Source organism: Sphaerodactylus townsendi, linkage group LG08 (genome assembly GCF_021028975.2).
Source record: "Sphaerodactylus townsendi isolate TG3544 linkage group LG08, MPM_Stown_v2.3, whole genome shotgun sequence".
Lineage (NCBI taxonomy): Eukaryota > Metazoa > Chordata > Lepidosauria > Squamata > Sphaerodactylidae > Sphaerodactylus > Sphaerodactylus townsendi.
In genome coordinates, this window is record NC_059432.1 from 15,572,977 (window position 1) to 15,592,272 (window position 19,296).

Below are 19,296 nucleotides of genomic sequence, written 5' to 3' on the forward strand. Positions count from 1 at the left end.
TGAAAACTTTAGACCCCCTCTTCATAACAAACATTTCCCCAGAGTGGAGCAGTCCTGGAGGTTACTATTTTGTCCCATTGTTGGGCTACATGTCGTGCCTCAACCGTGGGGCAAATGCCCCAGACTTCTTTCAGGTCAAGAAAAACAGCAGAGGGTGATCGAAACCACTGTGAATGCCATGATACCAACCCAAATTATATTTAAGTGCCTCTGGGTGGTAGGGGCCTTCAGAAGATGCCTCTCTGTCCGATGTGGCCACCACCCCAGGAAAAACACACTGCCAGCCCCTCTGTCCCTTGCAATCCAATATCAGCATATCCCATGCTTCCAAATCACGAGGGCTAGTGTGACATACGGCCTGAGAACCGTCTGCATCACTCAATATTTTCCTTTCTTTTTCCTCGCCTTCTTACTAAAACTAACATCCTTTTCCTGCAGCCCAGCAAGAAGGCTGCTGATAAAAGCCCTGGTTCCTGCCCGCCGATAAGTTCACAAGGCAGGCGAAGATCAGAATTCTTGTTCTCCCTTAAATAAAGCATGACCCTTTTGACCGACCCTCCCCTCCCCAGCTCCCCCGCTGTGGTCCTCTGGGCCCACAGGAACCCCCTCCTCATTGTCTGATGGCCTCTGACATTTCCACTGGAGCTGGGAGAGCCGAGCACTCCACTTCCGCTCTTTGTTAACAGTCCTCCTTCCAAGTTTTAAGGGAAGGAACGGTGTGAGGGGAGTTCTAGGAGTGACACAGTTTGAAGTCCTGGGAGGTGTAAGCAGCTCAAAGGAACACACGATGATAGCTGCCGTTTTGCTTCTTTGCGGAACGATTGGATTGGTGCAGTCAGACACTGCGCACCTAAGACATCTGCGCCACGGGACTCCGGAGCACAGATTGCCAACAAACTCATGGCATGAGCACCACAGGCCAAGAGAGTTTCTCCACGCGGAGACCTGGGACCAAGCTTCCACCCCTCCAACGTCACGCCAGGGAGAGGCAGATGATTATGAAGCGGTCACCCAACAGTTCAGACAAGAGTAAGTATGGCACTGTTCACTGTGGATCAAGGTTTCAATCCTAGGATTTGCAGATGACTCCCAAAAATGTCCCTGAAAGGAAATTGGTTTTTAAAAAAATTAAATTAAATTTTATTGAGTAAGAAAAATTGACAATTTGAATTTCAGTTATTGCAGCATTAACAGAAATTGTTGCATATAAGTTTTTACATAAAGTTATCGCACGAAAAAATCTATCCATTTAAAAACAACTCATTCTAACTTATGCATTACAGTTTTTAAACTAATATACTTCCAGCTAGGATACATATAATCTAACACATATAAGTCAATTCAATTTTGATTTATCTATTTAGTATATATACTTGTTGCTGTTTTATACAGAAAGAGATTTGTATATTAAATTCTAACTAGATGACCTGAGATACATATAAACTAGTCCATCATATCGATATACTTCGTCTTTGTTCCTTAAATCTAATATTTCCTCCTTAATAATTTGAAGTTGAATAAGGGTTGTTACATCAATACATACATCAATACATATTATCTATACATAAAAGAAACAACTAATACTTAGTCTTCCGTAAAGTGCTGTCTATAGAGGGGGAAAGAGAGAAAAGGAAATTGTTGACTTACATCCCAGGTGGGAACGCCAGCCTCCAGGGTGGGACCCGGGAATCCCCTGGAATTACGGCTCATCTCCAGACTACAGAGATCCGTTCCGCTGGGGGGAAAGGGATGCTTGTGAGGATGGGCTCTGTGGAATTGTACCCCACGGAGGTCCCTGTCATCCCCAGGCTGCATCCCCAAATTTCCAGGCATTTCCCAGACTGGATTTGGTTACCCTGCAAGAGGCTGAGGAAACCTGGCAATCCTAAGAAGCAGTGGCGTAGGAGGTTAAGAGCTCGTGTATCTAATCTGGAGGAACCAGGTTTGATTAACAGCTGGGCCGCCTGAGCTGTGGAGGCTTCTCTGGGGAATTCAGATTAGCCTGTGCACTCCCACACACGCCAGCTGGGTGACCTTGGGCTAGTCACAGCTTTCCGGAGCTCTCTCAGCCCCACCTACCTTGCACAGGGTGTTTGTTGTGAGGGGGGAAGGGTGAGGAGATTGTAAGCTCCTTTGAGTCTCCTATAGGAGAGAAAGGGGGGATATAAATCCAAACTCCTCCCCCTCCCCCTCCCCCTCCTTCCTTTTTCTTCCTCTTTTTCTTCCTCTTTTTCTTCCTCTTCCTCCTCCTCCTCCTCCTCCTCCTCCTCCTCCTCCTTCTTCTTCTTCTTCTTCTTCTAAATCCCAAGGGATAGCTGAGAATTCCAGATAAACTTCCTTGACAGAGTTGCAACTTTATCCCAATGTGTTGCAACCTTTCCAAACCCGGGAATGAATCTGGAATAAACACAACTGGGGGGGAAGGGGCAACCAAATGCATCCCACATAACATACACAAGTGGTGCTTCTGGCATCAGCCCCCTCTGTCCCCCCCCCCCCAATGAATACATGTCTGCATGCCGGGGTTTCCTCTTGTCCTGCTGCCTTTGACTTTTCTTAGAATTGTGGTCTTTTCCAGGAACTCTTGTCTTCCCGTAATGTGACCTAAGTACGATAATCTCCGTTTGGTCATTTTAGTTGCTAGAGACAGTTCAGGCTTGATTTGATCTGGAATCCCACTTATTTGCCTTTTGGGTGGTCCACAGTATCCGTAAAACTCTCTTACAACACTGTATTTCAGATGAACCCACTTTTGTCCTTTCCATTTTCTTCGCTGTCCCTTTCACACCCATATATAATAACGGGGAATACTATGGTATGAATTATCTTGATCTTGGTTGCCAGCAACATCATCTTTACACACAAGTATTTTGACTAGCTCCTTCATAGCTGCCTTCCCTGTCTCAGTCTCTTGGGCTCATTCCGCACATGCAGAATAATGCACTTTCAAACTGCTTTCAGTGCTCTTTGAAGCTGTGCGGAATGGCAAAATCCACTTGCAAACAGTTGTGAAAGTGGTTTGAAAATGCATTATTTTGTGTGTGCGGAAGGGGCCTTGGTTTCTTGATAGCAGTCTCCCTTTTGGTTGATGTTGGAGCCAAGGAACAGAAAATCTTCAACAATTTCAACTTCTTCATCATTATCCTTTAAGTTTATATGGTATATAATTTAATAAAATATATGTATATGTATGTGTGTGCGTCTGTGTCTCCTGAATTCCAGCTGCGAGACTACACTCCGTCTCACAAAAAGATGTTAGTAGGGCTGTACAGTCTTCATTGTAGAATGCTCCACCTGGATCTTAGTGCCTACCTAGCCCTACTTGGTTTGCAAAAGGCAAGTGTTGGTGGCAGTTGTTCAATGAACTATAAATGCACGTTTAGCAAAGTATCATGCTCAATAATACACAAAATGGTTTTGACAAAGGCAGCAAATCAAAATGAATCAAAGTCCTCATATTCATTTGGGACTATAATCCAATGCGGAAGCATACCATTTGCTCAACTGCCGTGCTTCAACTGACCGTACTGGCATCTTTATCTGAGACAGAGGCTCATTCCGCACATGCAGAATAATGCACTTCCAAACTGCTTTCAGAGCTCTTTGAAGCTGTGCGGAATGGCAACATCCACTTGCAAACGGTTGTGAGAGTGGTTTGAAAACACATTATTTTGCGTGTGCGGAAGGGGCCAGAGTGTAGACTGAGCTAGGATTTGCAAGAGTTGATTTTTCATAAACAAACCAAGGAAAGAAGGCCGAACAGTGTGAGAGATGTCTCTTCTCAAGGTCCCCAAAGACCATGCATTTCAGGCACAGCCGGCCTGTAAGTAGGTCAAACTGGGAAAATCTTAAAATGCCAGTAGACAGGTTAATGATTTTTTTATAGCAGAACCTCTTACAGCTGAGCAGCAGCAGCAGCCGGCCAGTCTTTGGCCTTTTCAGCTCCTGATGTTTTGTTCCTCCTCTTTGGAAGTCTCATGCTCCCAAGGAGCATCCTCCAGCAGACTTGGGAGAAGGGTGGGGGGCTCTTTTCCAGGATTGTCTAGGGGAGTTACAAGGAGGACAAAATCCTGGGGTGCCTTAGTCACTTCAGAGCTGGGGAAGTCCTGTAATTTGCATTCATGTTGAAGTATTTAGCACCTTTTTATCCTGTGCTTCCCACAGGAACTTCAGGGACTACACGTGGTTCTGGCAACTCCTCCATTTTATCTTCACTACCTGTAAGAAGAAGAAGAAGAGTAGAAGAGTTTGGATTTATATCCCCCCTTTCTCTCCTGCAGGAGACTCAAAGGGGCTGACAATCTCCTTACCCTTCCCCCCTCACAACAAAAACCCTGTGAGGTAGGTGGGGCTGAGAGAGCTCCGAGAAGCTGTGACTAGCCCAAGGTCACCCAGCTGGCGTGTGTGGGAGTGCACAGGCTAATCTGAATTCCCCAGATAAGCCTCCACAGCTCAGGCGGCAGAGCTGGGAATCAAACCCGGTTCCTCCAGATTAGATATACGAGCTCTTAACCTCCCACGCCACTGCTGCTCCTGTAAGGTAGATTAGTCTAAGAGAGAGAAAGAGCCATCCAAGGAAACTCTGTGACCTTCATGACAGACTGGAGAGTTGTATTCTCCAAGTCCTACTCCATAACACTAACCACTACCCCACTTCAAGTAGTGTGTTTGAGGTGGGTCTTGGTGGGAGGCCCAGTGACTTGGATCCAGTGGTGGGATTCGGCAGGTTCGCACCACTTCAGCGGAACCGGTTGTTAAAATGGTGCTTGTAAACAATCAGTTGTTAAATTGTTTGAATCCCATCACTGCTTGGATCCAGAGACGCGCAGCAGCGCAGGTAAACAAACATTCTTAGTGGAGTTCTGGTTGTATAAGATCTTATGTAACACCCAACATTTTCCTCCCCATCCATTATAATGTCCAGAAATGTCATTGCACAAGATTGAATGCAAGAGGGGATACAAGTGGTCTTTTCCGTGTACTTCTACTTGCAAAGGAGCAGCAGTGGCGTAGGAGGTTAAGAGCTCATATATCTAATCTGGAGGAACCGGGGTTGATTCCCAGCTCTGCCGCCTGAGCTGTGGAGGCTTCTCTGGGGAATTCAGATTAGCCTGTGCACTCCCACACACGCCAGGTGGGTGACCTTGGGCTAGTCACAGCTTGTCGGAGCTCTCTCAGCCCCACCCACCTCACAGGGTGTTTGTTGTGAGGGGGGAAGGGCAAGGAGATGGTAAGCCCCTTTGAGTCTCCTGCAGGAGAGAAAGGGGGGATATAAATCCAAACTCTTCTTCTTCTTCTTCTTCTTCTTCTTCAAAGCAGTGCTAGCTCAAATAGAAATGTCTGCTGGATCTCTGTCTTTGGGGGGGCTGTTTTAGAAATATGTTCTTGCATTTTGGGCAATTGCCACCTGTCCAGAGGAACGAAACTGTTGCCCCTTCTCATTCAGCCTTGCTTGAGGTTGTGTCCCTTTTATTCATTAGGAGCATTGAAAGAACTGGCTCGCTCATAAGTTCAGTATTGCATGTGACAATAAGTGCCGCCATTTCCTCTGGAGTGCATCACGTAAACACACAGTCCTGTGTTATATTGAGTCAGACCCGATCCTTTTAACAGCAGAAACCAGGGATTGAACTTACGACCTTCTGCATGTGAAACAGATGCTTTATTCATTGAGCCACAGCCCCGGCATCACCATCAACCACAGATGGGAGAGGATGTCATTTGCCAAGGATGGGCAGGGAGTCTTCCAACCATCTGCTGCCAGCTGGTTGTCCTTTTCATCTTCTAGTTGGGATTGCCAGATTTCAAACTGGCACATCTGACTGACCCCTTAATATCATTTTATTATCCTGCAATTATCTGGTGATGTCGTTTAGCTCCCTGCCGTGAACAAAGTCACTCTAGATCTGCGCATATTAAACCTGAATGACAGGGATTCCTTTTTTTTCCTGGCCAAATCACAACTTTACTTTGCACAGGTTTGTCAGCACTCTGGGAATGGGGAGTCCTCTACCCCCAGCTTCTGACCTCTCTAGGAATCATCAGAAACTCTTTGGTTTCAATATACAGTTTCTGGCAATAACTGGAGAGGCATCCCGTCATCTCCTGATTTTACCTGGAAGTGATATCTTGCTGGCAACCTGATGGCCTATTTGCTTCTCTTCTGGAGACGGCATTCCTCCTTTCTCTGCTTTACCTCCATTGGATAGTGACCAGTGTCTGCTGTGTGGAATATTTAGAAAATACACCTATGGCTTAAAGAGAAAGAAGGTTTCACTGGTAGGAGCAGCAGTGGCGTAGGAGGTTAAGAGCTCATGTATCTAATCTGGAGGAACCGGGTTTGATTCTCCGCTCTGCCGCCTGAGCTGTGGAGGCTTATCTGGGGAATTCAGATTAGCCTGTACACTCCCACACACGCCAGCTGGGTGACCTTGGGCTAGTCACAGCTTCTCGGAGCTCTCTCAGCCCCACCTACCTCACAGGGTGTTTGTTGTGAGGGGGGAAGGGCAAGGAGATTGTAAGTCCCTTCGAGTCTCCTACAGGAGAGAAAGGGGGGATATAAATCCAAACTCTTCTTCTTCTTCTAGTAAAGACTATAGGAAGAATACTGGTTGTGGTGGGTTTTCCGGGCTGTGTGGCCGTGGTCTGGTGGATCTTGTTCCTAACGTTTCACCTGCATCTGTGGCTGGCATCTTCAGAGGTGTAGCACAGAAGGAAGTCTGTTACACCCTGTGTCCAGTGAGAAGGGAATGTTTGGGGTATATATTGTCCATGTCCCAGGGCGGGGAACCAATCAGTAAGTGTTTGGGTGGAACTTGTTATGCAAAGATGTGGTTGATAGCATTGTATTGTTGATAGTATTGTATCGCTCCCTGAACTGATAAGCCCCACCTGCAATACAATACTATCAACCACATCTTTGCATAACAAGTTCTACTCATTGGCTTGGTTCACCCACAAACCTATGGAGTTGTCTGATACTGAGTTAGTCCACCTGTTCATACAGGTAACCAGGTGCAGCTCTCTAAGGTCACACCCAGAGGTTTTGCTACCTAGATTCTTTTATTTATTTATTTATTTATTTATTTATTTATTTATTTATTTATTCATTCATTCATTCATTCATTCATTCATTCGATTTATAGACCGCCCCATCCCCAAGGGGCTCTGGGCAGTCAGTACATCAGTCAAAGCTCTGCTCGCAACCTGAGTTCGGTCCTGATGGAAGTCGGGTTCAGGTAGCTGGCTCAAGGTTGACTCAGACTCCATTTTGAAATGGAGATGCCGGGGGGGGGGGTGTGTCCTCTGCATGCAGCATATTAAACACGTGCCTCAATTACGTTGGCCCAGCGATGTCTGTGGAACACATTCACGGTTGCATTGATGCTACAAACCTGAATGATGTTGGTGATATTTCACTTGGCTGTGCATACGAGGAGCTGTAAATCATAGCAGTGATCCTTGCTAATCTATGCAGCATGATGAATGTGCCTCTTAGCAGTGTTGACATCTAAATCACCATGACAGAGCATTTGGGATAATCCTTCCTGAAAAGCAGAGAGTAGCTGACACACCTCAACGCTGTCCTTGCAAGCTGATGGGACAGATCAGAACCTGTTGACTTCCCCAAAACTGCGGCAGCCTTCTCACCGCCCTCTTCTACAACTGTGGCAATCAAACCATGCGTTCAGAGAGAGGGTCATGTGCTTGGTTATGGAGCTAGCAACTACTCAGGGTCAGACTTAAAGTCACAGGTAACATGAGTCAAGTTGGGGTCCCCTGTCCCAACTTGCAGTCCCAGCTATGGGGAATTCACCTTCCAAAGTACTCTGTTGTACAATGTCGTTCGGGAGCAGCAGTGGCGTAGGAGGTTAAGAGCTCATGTATCTAATCTGGAGGAACCGGGTTTGATTCCCCGCTCTGCTGCCTGAGCTGTGGAGGCTTATCTGGGGAATTCAGATTAGCCTGTGCACTCCCACACATGCCAGCTGGGTGACCTTGGGCTAGTCACAGCTTTTCGGAGCTCTCTCAGCCCCACCTACCTCACAGGGTGTTTGTTGTGAGGGGGGAAGGGCAAGGAGATTGTAAGCCCCTTTGAGTCTCCTGCAGGAGAGAAAGGGGGGATATAAATCCAAACTCTTCAACAGTGATGGAAGAGGGGCTTCGGTCTTCTGCCCTGCAATGTTTTCCAGGGGTCATCCCATAAAACCCCAAACAACCACCATCACCACCATCACCATCATATCTGTCCTATTCCTCCATTGGAAGAAGAGCCACTCAAGTTGTAGGAAGACTGCTTAAGGCTGGAGGAAGGCTCCGAATTTTGGTCACTGGAGTAGTAGGATACATGCTGATGGCCTCAATCTTTCTGTGCAGAACCACTGATATACACAGTTCTTTATATAGTTTTGGAAGTTTGTAGTGGATAGAGTGTCGGATTAGGATCTGGGAGACCCAGGTTTGAATCCCCCTCTGGGCAACCTTGGGCCTATCCCACAACCTAGGCCCCTTAGGGTTGCTATGATGATAAAATGGAAGAGAGGAATGGAAGCCACTTTGAGGCCTCGATGGGGGAAAAGGAAAGGTACAAATGAGGAAAATAAATACAGGTGACTTTTGACAGTGTGCAAGACCCCCAGTACATCAGTCAAAGCTCTGCTCGCAACCTGAGTTCGGTCCCGATGGAAGTCAGGTTCAGGTAGCTGGCTCAAGGTTGACTCAGCCCAGAGGCAGAGTGAGGGGGAACTGCGCCCGGGGCACGTGCGCCCGGGGCACGTGCCCTGCACCCCTGCCGCAGCACAACCCACCCCTGTCCCCACCCTGGAACGCCCCCAGAACGTCCCGGAACACCCTGCCATACCTCCACATTGGAGCGCACCTGGGGCATTGCACCCCTTTTCCCTGTGAGCGCTACGCCACTGACTCAGCCTTCTATTCTTCCAAGGTTGCTAGGAGTGAAGTGTAGATGACTGGGGAATGGCAAATCACTCTGTAAATAGAATTTGCCTAGTAAACATTGTGATGTGATACTACCCCATGGGTCAGTAACAATCTGGTGCTTGCACAGAGGACAACCTTTACCTTTAAGAGTTGGGAAAGAGAGACCAGGATCAGAAATGATAGATGATATGAATGACTACAGGTCCTTAAGCTTAGCTACTGTGGGCATGACTAAGAGATGATCAACAGAGATAAATGTAAGATACTCCACTTAGGCAGAAAAAATGAAATGCACTGATATAGGATGGGTGACACCTGCCTTGACAACATCCCAGAAAGGGATCTGGGAGTCTTAGTAAGTAGGCCATAAACTAAACATGAGTCGGCAGTGTGATGCAGCAGCCAAGAAAGCCAATGCGATTTTGGGCTGTATCAATAGGAGTACAGAGTCAAGATCAAGGGATGTAATTGTACCTCTCTATTCTGCATTGGTTATCTCTCACCTGGAATACTGTGTACAGTTCTGGGCACTGCAATTCAAAAAGGATATTGATAAGCTGGAACAGGTCCAGAGGAGGGCAACAAAAATGGCAAAAGGTCTGGAGTCCATGACCTATGAAGAGAGGCTTAGGGAGCTGGGGATGTTTAGTCTGGAGAAGCATAGATTAAGGGGGGACATGATACCCTGTTTCCCCGAAAATAAGACATCCCCTGAAAATAAGACGTAGTAGAGGTTTTGCTGAAGTGCTAAATATAAAGCATCCCCCGAAAGTAAGACGTAGCAAAGTTTTTGTTTGGAAGCATGCCCGTCGAACAGAACACCAGAGCATGCAGCTGTGGAGCGGAAAAATAAGACATCCCCTGAAAATAAGACATAGCGCATCTTGGGGAGCAAAAATTAATATAAGACACTGTCTTATTTTCGGGGAAACACGGTAGCTATGTTTAAATATTTGAAAGGATGCCATGTCGAAGAGGGAGAAAGTTTGTTTTCTGCTGCCTCAGAGACTAGGACATGAAGTAATGGATTCAAGGTGCCGGAAAAGAGATTCCACCTAAACATTAGGAAGAACTTCCTGACCGTCAGGACTGTTCGACAGTGGAATTCACTGCCTCAGAGAGTGGTGGAGTCTCCTTCTTTGGAGGTTTTTAAACAGAGGTTGGATGAACGTATGTCAGGAGTGCTTTGATTGTGTGTTCCTGCATTGCAGGGGATGGGACTTGATGGCCTTGTGGTCTTTTCCAACTCTATGATTCTATGAGGTTAGGATAAAGTCTTGATGGAGAAGGTGGATTTGGGTCAGGATTGGAGGAAGAACGACCAAAAATTACTCATCTAGTGCTGCTCCTGACTTTTTCTGATACAACAGTCAAAAGTTCAGTTATGCCATGCATCGTTTTATTTCCCGTAGTCAACAACCACAGCAGATATCTGATGCAATAGCACAAACAGAATGGGGTCTCTGTGCTACTGGGGGCATGTGATAAAATACTTGTCCCACTAAAAATCAATACATTGCATTAAACGTGTCTCATCAGGAGTAGAGTTTAAACCTAATTAATGTTCACAGGACCAGAGCCAGATTTTATTTTTTTTAAAAAGTCCCTTCAACCAGTACATTATACGATGCTTTTAGGCCTTTTCCATGAACCAAAAATGTCATCTTTGCAGTCAAGAGACACTTTATTCAATCAGATGGAAAACTTGATTTATTTGGCAAATGTATACCATGCCTTCAGTGAAAGGGCTCTGAGGGTAGGGCACAATAAATAAAACAAAATGTGACTCAACAATGTCAAAAGGTCGTTAAAGAACACATCGAAGAGAAGACTGTACATTAGCTGATATAAATCAGAATCAAGACATAGTGATTGCCCAATGTTCATCCTTTTTTAAACAAAGGTCTCTATGACCTGTTTTTGCCCTGACCTGGATGGTCTTGGCTAGTCCCATCTTGGCAGGGTTAGCCCCGGTTAAGTTCCTTCAAGGTTCCTAGTCTTAGGCCTGATAGGCACAGGGCAAGGCCCTGTCCACAGAGCAAAGACTCTGACCGGTTACAAAAATAACCATCCAAAAGCTTCTTCAGTGTTCAGAGATGTATTGTTTTCATTCAATTCTGCGCAGAAGAGGGAACTCTCCTCTGTTAGCAACAGGGAAGAGGTTCAAGGGGCTGTTGCTTGTGTAACATAATTTATACCCTCTTACAAACATCCCTCCTTGTCTTCTGACCATTGGCTAGATTTGGAATACGTACACATTGCCATTTGAATCTCCACTCCTCTCCAAAGCCCACCTTGCTGTCTACAATTGGGCGTGTATTCTTTATGTCATCTTGCCCCGTTCAGAGATCTTGGTTGCTATATCAACCCAGTTTTACTTCACCCTTATCTGTATTTGTGAGCTTCTGCTAATTCCTTATCTCCTTGGTGGGGCCCTGTTTTCACAAATCAAAGCTCAGTGTCAGGCTGCTCTATGAGTTTCGTTTCTTCCAACGAAAGTAAGTTTTCGAAGTGCTTGGTACCCAGTGAATTACTCTAATATAACTTGTATGATTAAATACAATGGCTTAAAACATCATAAACTATATGTCCATATCAGGCCCTAAAGATAGATACCAGCCCCAGGAGTTGGGCTCAGGGAGGAAAAATTGCCCCAGAGAAACTCCTACAAGAATCACTGTTACAGGTTGTCCATGGCTAATGCCAGAAAGTATTCTGATCGGGGCATTCTGCAATATCTGAAGCATCTGAATGACATTCAAGGGCAGCACTATACAGAATGCACTACAGTAGCCCTGTTGGGAGGTGTCCAAAGCAGCAAGGCAAGTGAGAACCGCAGGTGGTTTGCCATTGCCTTCCTCTACAGAGTCTTGCTTGGTGATCCCACATCCAAGTATTGAACCTGCTTAGCTTCCGAAATCTGACAAATTCGAGCTATACCATGCTGCCTTCTCTGCCTTGTAATGGTTTACTTTTTAAAAAACGCTTTCCTATCTCATAAGGGAGAAATAAACATCGAATGGTAGTGCTAGCTTAAAGATGGAATTAGCTTAACTTAGCATATAGGATTTAGTATTAGTTACTGAGTTAGGTTTGTATTGTGTTATATTGTTTTCAGGTTATTGGCTAGTTAGTGGGATTTGGATTGTGATTTTGTGATTGTATTGAGTGACAAGAAAGCCATCTTTTAAGAATGAATGTTCCGAACTTTAACATATTGGACTTCCTTTAAAAGAGGGGTAAGATGCAGGAATAGTATTATGCTGTGGTGATATGTCTTGCTGGTATTTCATACTTGTTGCTATATGATTGCTGATGAGGCCAAGCTGTTCTCTGATTATTATATTATGATGTGTATGATCCAGTTATATTTTATGCTACATGCTAATATGTTTTTGCTATTTGTTATTCCGTTAAGAAATGTTAACATTGTTGATATGCTATGTTTAGTGATGTTTGATGTTTGATAAGCTGGGACTATGGTTTTGGGGTACTTGTTGCTGTTCATATTTATTTAGTGTTCATATTTGATTCTGTTATTCTGTTTTGTTGGTTGTTACCCGCTCTGAGCCCTGTGCGGGAGAACGGGGTACAAGTCCAATGAATGAATGAATGAATGAATGAATGAATGAATGAATGAATGAATGAATGAATGAATGAATGAATGCATGCATGCATGCATGCATGCATGCATGCATGCCATGTTTGGGAATGTGCATGTCCAACCTACATCATGATTTGTTACACACATTCTGTTGTCTGTGGTTAGAGGTAGACAACACCAAAGGGTGTTTTGTTTTTTTTAAAGGAAACCTTAACCAAGCACAGTTTTCCAGTACATGTATGTGCATGTACGGCTGTCACCAGTTGTGGGATGCAAATAATTTAACAACCGGTTCCGGTGGTGAGATTCAAATAATTTAACAACTGGTTGTTTACCAGCGCTATTTTAACAACCAGTTCTGCTGAAGTGGTGCGAACCTGCTGAATCCCACCACTGGCTGTCACACGAAGTGATCTTCATGTGGTATCTGTGTCACCATGTCTCCCACATGGAAATGACTTCTATGTCAGAAATACCTAATATCTAAAACAGGCCCAAGTATAGGCATGAGAGTAGAGTCGGAGGAAACCATCCAGTCGCCAGATGGAGACATTATTTGTCTATATATAAAACAAATGCCCATCTTTGGACAATTTCCCGTACAGGGTCGTGCCTTCTATACAGCATTTGCTGTATTCTCACAACAGGTGGTTCGATGTATGTCTGGAAGAGAAGCAGGGTGGTCTGCTATTTCTATCAGGTTTCCTGTATTCGTCTAGCGACAAGGAAGACTCACAAAAGCAACGGGGGTGACGTGGCCGGATATGAGGGAGTTCTAAGAATAGGAAATCTTCAGAAGAAAGGTGGGGAGGGCCCCCCGGTATTGCACAAAGGGCATCTTGATCTTTTATTTTGTTTAGTAATTCAGATGTAAAAATCCACATTAGCCAGGATGTTCATTCAGTCACAAATATCTCACCGTTGTTCTCTCCTACACATGAGCAGTGCTCAGATTGCACAAGTTCTTCGGAGCTCTCTCTGCCCCACCTACCTCACAGGGTGTTTGTTGTGAGGGGGGAAGGGCAAGGAGATTGTAAGCCCCTTTGAGTCTCCTATAGGAGAGAAAGAGGGGATATAAATCCAAACGACTCCTCCTCCTCCTCCTCCTCCTCCTTCTTCTTCTTCTTATGTCAAGGTGGGGCCTGAAGGTCTCCTGAATTACACCTGCTCTCCAGGTGTCAGTGGTCTGTTTCCTTGGAGAAAATGGCTGCTTTGGAGGGCGGAGTCTACGACCACCATGACATTATAATCTGCAGTGGTCCCTCTCTTCCTCCAACCCTTCCTTCCCCCAAATTGCACTTCCAAGTCTCCATGAATTTCCCATACCAGAGTTGGCACCCCCTGGGTTTACAACCAGTCAAAGTCTGTATTGTAGATTTGCCAACGTAGAACCAAATTCCCTCCCCAAGTCTCTAAGGACTGCCCTCCTTGGAAGTAGTTGCTTCTCCCAAACCCTGTCGTCATGTGTGAATGGAATTGTGGAGGACTCAAGAGAAGAATGGATCTCCTTTCCTTATCAGAGACAGGACAAGTCTCCCTCCCGTTCTTCTTCTGTCACAAAGGTGTTAGGGTGGTGTAAGAAAACCCTATCTCTCTTCCAAATCCCCTACATTCCGAAGGAGGAAGAGTGAGCTGGGGGGGGGGGGATCTCCAAACTTGTTCAGCATTCTTGGAATTTTGAGAAAAGGAACTGGAAGCCACCCCAAAATAGCTGTCAGGGAAGACAAGACAAATTGGGAAAGGGAGGAGCACAAAACGTTGGGATGTGTCAATCCAGTTGTTATGATAATGGAACCACATGTGATGATGACTCCAGTAAGTGCAGATGTGGCTCAATGCAAGCCACGTGAACCCCGATCCCATTGGATATTAGCAACGGCACCAACTAAGGAAGAAACTAAAACTTTGGGGAAAGATGTGTTCCCATGGGACCTTTCAACATTTATGGCTACCAATCTTGATCCTCCTTGATCTGAGATTGCAAATGCCTTAGCAGACCAGTTGCTCAGGAGCAGCAGCCGCAGAAGGCCATTGCTTTCACATCCTGCATGTGAGCTCCCAATGGCACCTGGTGGGCCACTGCGAGTAGCAGAGTGCTGGACTAGATGGACTCTGGTCTGATCCAGCTGGCTTGTTATGTTTATGTATGTTCAGACCTTCAGAAGCATCTTTTACTCCACATAAAACAGCAGCTGCTTCTTTGCTTTGGAGCAGGATCAAGCGGGCCTCAGAAAAGAATCATCAGGCACTGGGGATCCCCCACAAGCACCTTGGGGATCATTCATCCAGATCTCATCTGACACAGGGCTTTTGTAAAGGATACAAGTAGCCGTGTTGCTTGAGTTTCTTCTGCGTTCTTCAGAGCCAGCACAAAGGCCTCTGACAGGTACAGAGAGCTGGAGAGAAGGAAGAGGTTGGGGACGCTGCAAGGGAATGATAATTGTTCTTCCACCTGCAGCAGCAAGGATCACTTCAGCCTCAGCTCAGGTATTTCAGTGACCGTTCCTGTCTTATGGAACAGCCACACTAAAGAGCCTCAAGGCAGTGGTGGGATCCAAAAATTTTAATAACAGGTTCCGGTGGTGGTGGGATTCAAACAGTGGCGCCACCACACACACGCACCTCCAGTCCCTATTGGGCAGGGAGGTTGCTTTAGTAACCCCTTCTCGGCACTCAGGAGCAGCAGTGGCGTAGGAGGTTAAGAGCTCGTGTATCTAATCTGGAGGAACCGGGTTTGAGTCCCAGCTCTGCCGCCTGAGCTGTGGAGGCTTCTCTGGGGAACTCAGATTAGCCTGTGCACTCCCACACACGCCAGCTGGGTGACCTTGGGCTAGTCACAGCTTCTCGGAGCTCTCTCAGCCCCGCCTGCCTCACAGGGTGTTTGTTGTGAGGGGGGGGAAGGGCAAGGAGATTGTCAGCCCCTTTGAGTCTCCTGCAGGAGAGAAAGGGGGGGTAGAAATCCAAACTCTTCTTCTTCTTCTTCTTCTAGCCCTCTGCCACTTTCAGAGCCAGCCTGCCTTTAGCACTATAACATGGGGGCCAATGTTAAACTGTTCCACTGCCTGATTCTGTAAGACAATGTTAACAGGCCAACATTATTAACTGGTAATAATAATCAGTCTGTCTCCACGGGCATTTCGTTGCTGATTTGTGCAGAAGGGACTGCTTAGAAACAGGGCATGCCAGTCTGCGAGGCAGATGTTCAAGTTTTTGCAGCCACTCATGACTCCTTAAGGGGGGGGGAAATAAAGGGATATATTCAGAAGTGTCGTACAGAATACCTTTATGTCTGAAATGTATGTTTTGAGCCACTGTTTTTCCCAAGGGTGCTAAAAATAAGAGTTAAAAACACATATTAGGACAGAGTGTTTAGAACAGAACAGGATTCTTACTGGGAAAAGCAATCATCTGAGGATTAATCAGTAGCTCTGATCCCTTCTTTTGGCTGTCAAGTTGCAGCTCAGAACAATCCCACGGTGTTCAAGGCAAGAGACATTCAGAGGTGGTTTGCCATCACCTGCCTCAGTGTAGCAATTCTGGACTCTTTTGGTAAGGTGACAGGATTTTCACCTTTTTAAAGTGGGACGGGAAAAGGGGAGCGCCCCAGAAGGCAGTGCGGCAGCCTTCCAAAAATCGGGACATTTAAAAAACCCCACAGGACGCAGGACAAATCAGTCAAAAGCAGGACTGTCCCGCCAAAAGCGGGACATCTGGTCACACTATCCTTTGGTGGTCTTCCATCCAAATGTCAACCAGGGCTCAGCCAACCGGGGCTTAAAGCCAGGTCAGGCTTTGCACTCTTTGGGAACATGTTATTCACTGTATAGTTCCTTGTTCAATTGATAATTATATTCTTTGAGCATCTTACAGCAGCAGCTTGAATCAGGTCACACAACTGTTAAAAATAAAGTTGTATTCCATGTCTTATTTGTTTAATTCGGTTTATATGCCGCTCCATCCACAAGGGCTTTAGACACCTAGTTTTTATTTTCTCTTTGTGTGAATTGATACAGCTCAAATTGTCTTAATCACTTGCTTTTGGGGAGCTGATGGTGTTGTGCATATTAATACTGTCTATCTGCATGTCAATTAACATGGCAGCAAAGCCTCTAGTACATTGGACCCTGTGGCAACTAGCCCCAAGCTTCCCATTGCTCATGGAAGTGAAGATTTATTTCTGGTGTGCTGTTGATATCTCCCAAATCACGCACGCTTCCACATCCCTGGCAGGCCACTCAGCCACCTTTTCCTGACTGCTCTGCTTGGGTGAAAAATGGAGGATGGAAGAACTCACCACGGTGTTGGAAGCAGATAAAAGCAGTGTGACAAACCCCCGACACCCTCAGAGGAAATCAGAACAATGTTCAGCCTTAGCAGCTTGTTTGCCTTGCTTGATTTGTGCCGGAAAACACTCTCTGCTCTTATCAGGCGATAGCTTCATGCTGCCTAGTTTGTGGCTGGAATATTGTAGGCAGGGTCAGCAATTAATTCTGGGATAATACAGTGGAAATTGTATAAACAGAAGTGCAGATAGGCCCAAATTGTTTTTAGACTTTTTAAGCAGAGTTGGCTGAGGGAGGGGTGTACACCAGCATTATGTAGTGGTTAAGAGCAGGTGGACTCTAATCTGGAGAACTGGGTTTGGTTCTCCACTCCTACACATGAAGCCTGCTGAGTGACCTTGGGCTAGTCACAGTTCTCTCAGAACTCTCTCGGCCCCACCTACCTCACAGGATGCCTGTTACAGGGAGAAGAAGGGAAAGGAGTTAGTAGGCCTCTTTGAGACTCCTTACAGTTGAGAAAAGCGGGGTATAAATCCAAACTCTTCTTCTGCTACTAATTTTGTCTCTCTGGTGACATGTAAAAAACTGCCAAAGGGGTTGGCTCCAAGGCAAAACTGACATGAGTGTATATACGGACCAGAAGAAGCAAATAAGCAAATATTGTTTGTCAGATGAGATGTTATAAGAAAAATGGAATCACCACCACTCAGAAGGCTTAATTCAGGGGTCTTCAAACTATGGCCCCCCAGATGTTCATGAACTACAATTCCCATCAGCCCTGCCACTTAGCCATGCTGGCAGGGGCTGATGGGAATTGTAGTCCATGAACATCTGGAGGGCCATGGTTTGAAGACCCCTGGCCTAATTGTATGCTTCAATTGGAAGATGCATGTAGAGCTCCATTTTTAATATTTCATCACATGCATAGTGGTCCGATTCAGACAAAGGTAGGATGGTCAGTTTCCAGGTAGGCAGTCTTCTGGAATTTCAAGTGATCTTCAAACAACTGAGATCAGTTCCTTTGGAGAAAATGGTTGCTTTGGAGGGCAGACTCCATGGCATTATTGTCATGATATATACAAAAGAGAGTAAAGGTTCACAAAAAGGTCATCTTCTAAGTTAGCAGAAGTTTGCAAACCCAAGGCTGGAGACAGTCAGTCTAGCGGCAAGAAGTAATGACAGTTAACCTTTAACATGATTGGTGAATTCAACTGTGACGCTAGAGCAGGGGTCTGCAACCTGAGGCTCTCCAGATGTTCATGGACTACAATTCCCATTAGCCCCTGCCAGCTGGAATTGTAGTCCATGAACATCTGGAGAGCCACAGGTTGCAGACCCCTGCTCTAGACCAATGAGAGGCTGTTGCCTGGGTGCGGGAAAAGTATCTTTGTTGGATGTATAAACAATGTATTGTATATGCTATGCTAAGTTGAGATAGAGATAGAGAGTTTGAGTTCTGTGTGTGTTGAACTTTATTCTTACTTAAGAGTTCTGTATAGTCTTATAGTCTTACATAGAATAGACTTGTGTAACCTTGCAACTGCTAAAGTAAAACCTTCCTATGGAAAGAACATCTTGCATGGAGAGTATTCTTTTCCAAGTGTGGTAGAAGGTTGCAGTGAGTGCAAGAGGACTACTAAACCTTCTCATCTTACCAGAGTGACTCCGCTTTAAACTCTGCTGATAATTATACCCAGCAGAGATTCCTCCCCCCCCCCTTGCTTGCTCTGGTCCATACACCCCCAGGTGCCCCCTCCAAAATTCCAGGTATTTCCCATCCAGGGATTGACAGCCCTGGACTTGCGCCATGATGTGAGGCAGCAGTACCAGCTACCAGCAGAGACCCAGGGGCGGGGGGAGTATGAGGACTAATGTTCCAGGGAACTACCAGAAATGTTGCTACTGTGTCAGCATGGCATTCTAGAACTTGGCAAACACAGCAGAGATGCAAGTTCACTTGACTTAGAAGGGAAAATGAACTTGCTCGATTCATACAAAAAGGGGCCCTGGAACACATTTGTCTGTGGTTTACGTAAGGAACATCTGAAATATAAGCCGCAGGGTTACTCTGGGGGATTGGCCCTTCATATAGAAATGAAAGCAGAATGCTTCTTTGAATTGGCTGCCACTTTTCCACTGTGGTGATGATAATGTGAATTAAACGGGAACTAAAGATGCTTTCAGAAGAGGGAGGCTGATAATGGGAGCGTTCTGGTGCTGTGGAAGCTTGGACTCATGTCAGAAATTTTTAAAAATCCATTTCTGTCTGCTGTCTTACGAACTCTGGTTTTGTTAATGTTTCAGAAACGGCGCCTTTGGCGCTGGTAGAATTTTTCCCTGTGGACCCTTTTTTTATAAAGAAGTGTTTCTGCTACCATTTCCAAAGCCAGTACATTCCATTCTGTCTTAGGGTTTCCAACTCTGGGTTGAAAAATTCCTGAAAATTTGGGGTGGAGTTTTTTTTGGGGG

At 45.7% G+C, this 19,296-nt stretch overlaps 1 protein-coding gene across 2 annotated transcripts in view; it reads left to right on the forward strand.

Annotated features, from left to right (window-relative positions):
- Window positions 1–655: 655 nt before the first annotated feature.
- MMRN2 (multimerin 2) overlaps window positions 656–19,296 on the forward strand; it is a 38,586-nt gene continuing 19,945 nt past the window's right edge. Inside the window, exon 1 of one of the 2 annotated variants that reach the window (XM_048506818.1) lies at window positions 656–1,029. In XM_048506818.1, the coding sequence (XP_048362775.1) occupies window positions 788–1,029 (242 nt within the window). In that variant the 5' untranslated portion in view covers window positions 656–787. The remainder of the gene's footprint in view (window positions 1,030–19,296) is intronic. The other variant, XM_048506817.1, reaches the window with a different exon arrangement.